This window comes from Sinocyclocheilus anshuiensis, unplaced genomic scaffold (assembly GCF_001515605.1).
Source record: "Sinocyclocheilus anshuiensis isolate Anshui unplaced genomic scaffold, SAMN03320099.WGS_v1.1 scaffold627, whole genome shotgun sequence".
Taxonomy (NCBI): domain Eukaryota; kingdom Metazoa; phylum Chordata; class Actinopteri; order Cypriniformes; family Cyprinidae; genus Sinocyclocheilus; species Sinocyclocheilus anshuiensis.
The window spans coordinates 3,102,146-3,110,820 of NW_015549703.1; the positions used below are offsets into that span (position 1 = coordinate 3,102,146).

At 36.0% G+C, this 8,675-nt stretch overlaps 1 protein-coding gene across 1 annotated transcript in view; it reads right to left on the reverse strand.

Annotated features, from left to right (window-relative positions):
• Nucleotides 1-313: 313 nt before the first annotated feature.
• The window catches only part of LOC107660661 (low-density lipoprotein receptor-related protein 1B-like), a 249,544-nt gene continuing 241,182 nt past the window's right edge, over nucleotides 314-8,675 (reverse strand). The window contains exons 88-92 of the mRNA XM_016450048.1: nucleotides 3,419-3,495; nucleotides 3,029-3,119; nucleotides 2,420-2,570; nucleotides 1,827-1,901; nucleotides 314-1,280 (exon numbers count right to left, since the gene is read on the reverse strand). Coding sequence (XP_016305534.1) covers nucleotides 1,140-1,280; nucleotides 1,827-1,901; nucleotides 2,420-2,570; nucleotides 3,029-3,119; nucleotides 3,419-3,495 — 535 coding nt within the window. The 3' untranslated portion in view covers nucleotides 314-1,139. The remainder of the gene's footprint in view (nucleotides 1,281-1,826; nucleotides 1,902-2,419; nucleotides 2,571-3,028; nucleotides 3,120-3,418; nucleotides 3,496-8,675) is intronic.

Here is an 8,675-nt window from a genome sequence, read left to right on the forward strand (position 1 = left end):
ATATAAATCAAATACAAAATTATAAAATCTGTTGTATCTTAGTAGCATCCCTTCTGAAAGTAACCTGTAACGTGATTTAATTCATAATCTCTAAAATTATCATGTAACAGTAAGTTTGATTCTCTCCGGTATCCATGACATGTCAAGAGCGATCTGTGACCTATACATGATATCTTGTCCTAGGTCTATTGTCTAACAGTGAGGAAGTCAATTTTGTCAGCTTTAATTTGCTTGATGAAGCCGGTGTAGTTGTATTGCTGAGCTCAAATGTAGCTTTAAGCAGGCAAAGTAGCAGAAAAGTAGCTTTTTATTTCACAGTCTTCTTTCAAACTACCAGACTGTAGTTTAATGACCATCAAACTGACATCAGCTCTGCAAGAATATCGTCAAGCCGTAGACCAGACTGCACTTGGTCAATATTTCTATTCAGCACTGAGCTATCCCAGCATGCCACATGGTTGGGGTTCATAAGCATGGTTTATAATTGCAGCATTTTTCTGGGTGGTGGAAATGAAAGATCACATCATGAAGCAAAAGTAAACAACACTGGATAGATATAAACTCAATTCTTCAATGAGAACTGACTGAAGTCAAGCGGTTGACTTGTGTAGCCCTATGTTGTGGAAGAAAGCGGGGAAAATAAAGAAGAAAATGTTACATGAATATAACAAAAACCCTTATAGTGGCACAAATATGGCATTTCTAGCATAATTAAATATGATAAATGAGGTTAATAGTATAAGGAAATTAAAACTCTCACAGTGTAATGTGAAGTAAACACTAGAAAGAAAAAAGGCAAAGCTGTCATGACGCCCCAAGGCAATGGACTTAAAAATTAGGAAGAAATGAACACACCAATTAAAAAAAGATTTGCTATTGTAGTTTTGTTAACTGTCCACAATGTGCAAATGAGCAGTTGTGTATCACATGTGCAGTACAACAAAAACGCTAAAAAAATAAATGGACACGTATGTCTCCAAATATCGCAACAGATATGAAGGCGCAATGCTGATGGTGCCAAGAAACCAAATATAAACAAGATATCTGGAACCTGATAGGAAATAGAAAAATTGTTGTTTTCCTCGTGTTTTATACATTTTGTACATTTAAGTAAAAAAAGAGTACAAAGTGTAGTCAGGCTATGCGGCGGTTTCTCGAATCGTCCCCTCAAGTTTCTTTGGGAGTAGCTCTCTCCTTTCGTCAATGTTGATGACTGGTTTGCGACAGTTCTGACCATCGAGGTACATCTTCGCATACATCGGATTGTAGTAGTTCATTGGCTGTTTGGAGAGAAAATTGTGGAAAATTGACATTCGTACTCTCTTTAAAAAACGTCAGAATTCATATTAAAGGAAAACATAATGAATAAAAATACAATGTTTTACAATGAATTTCAATTAATGAAATAATACTACAAAAATTAAATAAGTTGAAAACAAATTGTGCAGGATTTCAGAAAGTTGGTTCAAGGAGTTGCTCCCACTGCAGCCGGAGTCAAATGTGGTTTCTGTCGCATCATTTGGATTTGGATACTCTTTGAAAAGTGTATTTAATCATGCTTATAGTGACACGCTGATGTCAGCAAAGGATGATTAATATTTTATAACTGTCACTCACAACCCCATCAACCTCACCACCTGCATAAATCAATCACTAAAAACGAGAAACGTTAAAAAAAAACAGCAGAAGTTGAGCTATAAAGCCATGCAAATACTATCACAGTGACACATGCAAACTGCACACAACACATGCATGCAAAAATGTCATTTAGAATGACTGTGATACTCAAGTCAAATAATTGAGACAAAGGAGCCCAAGGTGTTCACCTGTCCAGGTATTACTTCCTTTGGGACAGAGTGAATATTCAGCGTGCAAGGGTCACTGGATTTTACACACCAGCCCTGGAACACACACAGTTGCCCCAGCATGCAGTCGACATTTAGAACGTCATTGTCACTAAACAACATCTACATAAACGCTGCTATTAAGACACATTTAGACAGAAACATGTTCATAGCATGAAACAAACAGTCAGGACAAAGCAGTATTGTTACTGGCAATATAGCATTGCATGTAAGAGGCATTAGACTTTAGAAACAGATGTCAGAGTTATTTCTGTGCAAGGGTAAAAAAATATAATGTTTGCAGCTTTAATGAGGCAAATTCTCAAGGTAAAAGAAATAGCAGAAGCAGTGAATATTTTTCATTGGGTGGGAGGATGCAGGCAAAAGATAAAAGCCCTGGTGTAAAGCTATAGTTAATATTACATATTTACACTTGTCAGTTATTCAACAGATATTTTACAGGAGAGAAAAGAAACATGTTCTTTCTGGATCTACCACATTGATATTTATGGATCTACATCATCAACCTCAGACATTTCTTGTATTAAGGGTGTTAAAAAATGCCAAACACAAACCTTGTGGGGATCAAGTGTGAAATTTGGTTTGAGAAGGCTTCCGGCATCTGCGTGGTTGTCATGGTCCACCTCATACATGTTGTAGGATGGATTGCCTATCTCCACATTAATGCCTCCATTAGTTATGGGCTGCCGTTGTACACGTTTCCCCCTGCAACAGAGATGCACTTGAAATAGCTGCAGATGTCTGGAGACTGTTTGTTTTTATGGGCTGTGCATTTTTGAACATGCATTCAAAATACAAAGTGGCTTATTACTAAGGCTGTCAAATTAACACGATTACAACGACACTCAAAGGCACATCAGGCTAAAAACAACAGCAAGGGGTGATGCAACAGAAAAAAAATGCATCGGTCTGTATGCATATACAACATTTAATTTTTTGTCTATTTTGTGTATTTAATACTTTCATCATTATTTCAAATAAATAATTTCTTATATATAATAAATAATAAAATTCATTAAATTCAAGATAAATAAAATAAATAAATAATATATATGTTTGATTTAATTAAAATCATATAGATTTAATTTTAAAAAATACAATTATATTATTAGATAAATCATTAAATAAATCAATTATTGCACAAAAAAAGTTCCAAAAAGTACCTTTGTCGTCTTCTGCAGATGCACACACCTGTAACCACCGAAGCAATCAAAATGACCAGCAGGACCAATGGCACAATGATAGCTATACTTCCTGTTTCACACAAGAAAAAAGCCAGAAGCAAAAGCTACTATTAAGTCTATTTCCCCAGGTGTCTATGCAGATGGAACAGGAAATTATTAGATACTCCATCAAAGCGAAATTAAATAAACACTACTGCAGCTGAAAAGATATTAAACCAATATTTAACACGAAGCCCAGATGTATATTCAGATGTCGTTTGACTGATGAAATAACGGATCTTTTCATTTTAATAATTAAAGGACTGAATCCTTATTGAATTAGTAGAGGAGAGCTCTTTATAAAGCGTCAAAGCTCTCTTCGTTGCTCACCTCCAGCTGTGTTATCGGAGCGGCTGCTCTTGGGGGCCGGCCTCTCGCACTGCGTCCCCGACCAATTAGCTGAGCATCTGATTTAAAACAACAGAGGCAAAACAAACAGAAGGCAAGTAAGAAAAAAGAACAAACGGCTGACAGTTTCAAATTAAAAACAGTTTTTCAGGGGAGTTTCAACAGACACAGGCCTAAATTCTACTTAAAGGAATAGTTCACCCAATAATACAACTCCTGTCCTCATTTAATCATACAAAGCCTTAAAGGGTTATTTCACCCAAAAATGAAAATTAGTCCATGTTTTACTCACCCTCATGGCATCCTAGGTGTATATGACTTTCTTCTTTCAGACGAATCCAATCAGAGTTACATAAAAATTTTTCCTTGCTCTTCCAAGCTTGGCATGGGTGGGTGTTTTTGTTCAACAGTCCAAAAGTAGTCAAATAAAGCGCATCCATCCATATTAAAACGTGCCTCACACAGCTCGGGGGGTGAATAAAGGCATCCTGTATCAAATCTATGTGTTTTTGTAAGACAAATATCCATATTTCGTAGGCGGAAGCCATTCCGGCAGATGACGTAGGACGTATGCGCAGCACACGCGTCGGTGATTAGCAACGGACGCGGAAGCGCAACAGAGAGAGACCAAAACAAAACGCCGGTCATGAATTAGAAGTACAAAACGAGGATTTGTAAAGAAAAATGTCGGAGGATTTCGATATAAGCCAAGAGGAGACTGGTTTTCTTTTGCTAAAGTAAGGAAACTTTGTTTCCTTTGCTCCTGTAAACAAACGTTGGTTTTCGTGAGACTCGCACGCGCATGTGCTAAGACAGTCTCTCATGAACGCGCGTACGACAGTTAGCGGAAGTTACACAAAACTGTTTATATCATTTTAAAGAAGAATATTTTTTCTTTACAAAAAATTATTTACCATTATTTACCCCCTGTAGCCGTGTGAGGCACGTTTTAATATAGATAGATGCGCTTTATTTGACTACTTTTGGACTGTTGAACAAAAACACCCACCCATGCCATTATAAAGCTTGGAAGAGCAAGGAAAATTTAAAATATAACTCTGATTGGACATATACACCCAGCATGCCTTGAGAGTGAGTATAAAACATGGGCTAATCTTCAGTTTTTGGGTGAACTAACCCTTTAATACAAAACAAATCCAATATACATTACATATAATATTAAAATAATAAAGCATTACTATTTAAAGCAGTTATTTTAACTTGTAATAATATTTCACTATTATATTAGTGTTTTGCTGTATTTTTGAGCAGTCATTTTTGAATGCAGTCATGGTGCTTTAAAATTATTTTATGTTTTATTTGAGTTTTTACACATTTATTTGTCAGCTTTAGGTGTACTATCACTTTAAGCGTAGGCAAACATGCAAACAAACTGAAAACACTCATTAGATGGCGAGCAGTAAAGCGGAAAGAAAGTCATGAATCATCTTATTTGTAATTGGAAGCGGTCCAGTGGAGGTCATGTTTATGATTAAACAGATGTTTGATGTTTGTTTATCAGCGGATGAGATGAGGGTGAAGACTGGATCATTCACATTAAAACTATTTTACAAACATTGCAGACATTTTGTAATTATTTGACTGTATATTAATTCCTCCCTAAGCTGAGACTGTACAGGATGTTAGACAAATTAAACAGACAAAAGTACACATCCCAAACAAATGCAGAACAAATGAGAGAATCCTAAATGTGTGGAGAGTTTGCACAGTATGGGATGCGTGTTCTTCAGGATGATGCTGTAGGATCATGGCAAGTGGACAGTGGGGAAGCGGGGAGGTTAAATCAACTGGATGGATGGAGTCTGGTGGAGATGAGGCATCTGAATCAGGTGAACAGTGGGACCTACTTGCATCGAGGTTTGTTAAGGGCAGTTATTGTGCATATTCCTTCATTCTGACAGTAGTAATCGCAGGGATTGGCCAGCTCATCGCACCGCTGGTTCTTGAACCCTGCCGTGCAGCTGCAAGACATCGCAGTGAGGTGAGCACAGTAAGAATTGAAATAAGTGTGAAGAACTGGGAAGAAATGTGCATGATCTGTACAGTAGCAGCAAGTGTCTGGTGTGTATTTCTTGCTTATAGTTTCAGGATCCTTTATGTTTTATGACCATGAAATTAAATCAGCAAAACGCATTTCAAAAATATTCACTCCAGGGGTTCTAGGATTCAGGGTTCCCACACTTGTTCGCCCATGAATTTCCATGACTTTTCAATGATCTGTTCATGTTTACTGTAAAATTTTTTTTAAGAAATCATTTTACAAAGATTGCAGGGTGGGTTTCAATTTATTTTGTATGTCTGAAAGACTTTTAATAGACAGACTGATATTATCACATTTTTCTCTACATATGAGCAAGGTATAGCTTATTAAATATTTCAGAACATATTCACTAAGAAAACTGAATAATGACTCAAAACTCCCTGATCCTTCCAGATTTTTCCATAACCCCTAATGATTTTCAAATCATGGGGCTGCAGACTAAAATCTTGTTGTCTCCTGCTTTTTTTTTTATGAAACAATCTAAACTATCAGAGAATGTATAACACATCCAGATGCATTTTATTTTGTGATTTCACTGGAACGGAGAGTGAGCCAAAGAAGAACGATAGAGAAGTGAACCTGTGCCTGAGCCAGTCTCAGGTTTTGATGTTGACAGATGAGTTAATCGCAGATGTCTAGCGAGGACAGCACAAAAAAAAAAAAATTGGAAATGTGTTGTGAATTTTCAAGTTGGCAGAAACAATACCTTGTAAAATATATCAAAATTGTCTTCAAAATAAAGTCGTTTTGTTCAGTGTAGACCCCAATAAATCATTAGAGAGAAATGCTGATGTTAATGATTTCCCATTCTTTGCGACTCTTGCCATACAATAATATAATTTATTTGTAATTATATATCATTTCTTTTAAGAAATCATTGGCAGACAACTTAATTGGTGATCTGTTTGCATTCTGGAGAATATTCTGTTGAAACATACTTTGTTATGTTTCCTTCTTGTCAGGTTGTCTGAGCATCTCAAAGGTAAATAGGTGTGCTTTGAAGGAAATAACTTTGCCTTTCCAAGAATATATGACTCTAGGCTTTGATAAGGAATTCATTTACATTATATTCAATCTTCTTTCCAGATACAGATCCATCATTCCATACATGTCCTGTGACTCAGAGCCAATGAATGAAACACATTATCGGAACCTCACAATAAAAAAACCCTGAGAGATAATTTGCATAGAAATTGATTCCATTCTCTCGATTATGGCAGTCATTGCCACAAATGCCATATAAACGGCTCAGAACATTTCACGATTTTCAAAACAACTATTTACAATCTGTTTTAAGTTTGGAGACTAAATGAAGCTGGTGATAATTTAATGCTAGCTAACCACCACGCTTCAGAAAGCATCCGTTTTACATGCCTTCTGTCACAATCTGTGTTTGCAGCTAATCAAATCTGATGGGAAGGAGAAGATTAATGACTGTAAATATCTTGCATATGACAAAACGTTCAGGAGGTGCAAATAGTACGGAAAATCATTAACAATCATGTCTCTCTAACTATTTATTTGGGTCTTTACAAATGCACACAACAAAGTAATAGCAAATCAAGAAAACAGGACCTTATGAACCACAGAGATTCTTTAAAGCAGGGCTTAACAGGCATTTGCATTAAAAATGATTGTGGAAAATTATGAGTGCACTGGTGTGTATAACATCCCACACTCAATTGGCAACTCGTTGATTATAACAGGAGTGACTTAGTTTTGCATTAGGCTGCGGCTTATTCAGCGTATGTTATATGCAATATGCAACACTGCAAATCACTGCTTTTTCAGGCTTTACTAGATGTTTATAATTGATTTTCTGAACTCTGAAGTAATTCTAAATTCAGCATTTATCTTATATTGTGATGTAGTTAAGTAAATGACAAATAAATAAACAAACAAACAAATAAATAAGACGTTGACTTAAAATATGAGTTAAACAAAAGATACTATAAAAAAAGACAACTGAAAATGTAAATTTAAAAATGATAGAACAAATTTAAATGTGGATCCCTGCAAAGCCAAGAATAAATACATGAGAAACTGTGGTATTGAAACTGCTTTTCAGGCCTTATCAGCTTTTTATATTGTATCTCAATTGTGGTGGTCAAAATTGTTAGAACACCTGACAGATCTGAAAATATTGACCTTTTTTGCCTCCAAAACACGATTTCATTTCATAATGTTCATGAAACATGCAGATGGTTGCTCTGAGCACAACAAATATCAGATGAAGTGAGTCATTCTGTTTTTATCCACTTTGAACTTTTAATATTTGGTATGTCCACCTTTTGCAGCAATTACAGCAGTACATATCTCTGACATAGTGTCAATATATTGCCTGAGAACTTCAACACTATTGTTATCCCTTCTGCAACTCAAGCCAAAGATGTCCTTTGAATGAACAATAGATCTGTCCAGTTTATTTTCCAACTCGCCCCAAATTTGCTCGATGGGGTTGAGGTCCAAACTTGAGGGGGCCAGTCCATCATTTTCATTGTTCCAGCAGATTCCTTCCATCACAGTTCCGGCAATAGTTTGTTTTATGGGTATTGTAATGGCCCATTCAAGAAAAACAACTGAAAACGGAAACCTCTTAAATATGCCAAGTGTTGTAATAATTTTGGCCACCACTGTATGTATGTATATCTTTTTTTTTTTTTACTGGTCATATCTGGCAGCTTTGTGGGCTTACTACCTCTAAACACATGGTGCTCAGCAAGGCCCCTGTTTTCACCTGTTCCTGATCTTGCAATGGAAAAGCGAATTTAATCTTGGCAAAACAAATTGTCAGGGTTTCTAAATGTATCCATTCCTGCCTGCCAAACCAAACAAAGCAGGACTCCAGCTGTTCTCAGGACTGTGTCCCAATATACACAAGTCCACAGGGTGGACATCCTTTTAGCATGTCCTGCACAGTGTGAGCCTAACCTCATCTTTATCAACGTGTAAAAAAAATAATGCTGCACCTGACAACAAAACTTCATGTCCAAAGATGACAGCTCAAAAACCATTCATGATTTTACAGTATTAATCAAACTTTGACTTCAGACTTTATGAATTCAGTAATTTCAGCTATATGTTTAGCATTTCATTAGTGATCGTTGATTTAAAAAATTATACACAATTATACTATATATTATCAAAAGTTTGGGGTCAGTTTTTTTTTTTTTTATT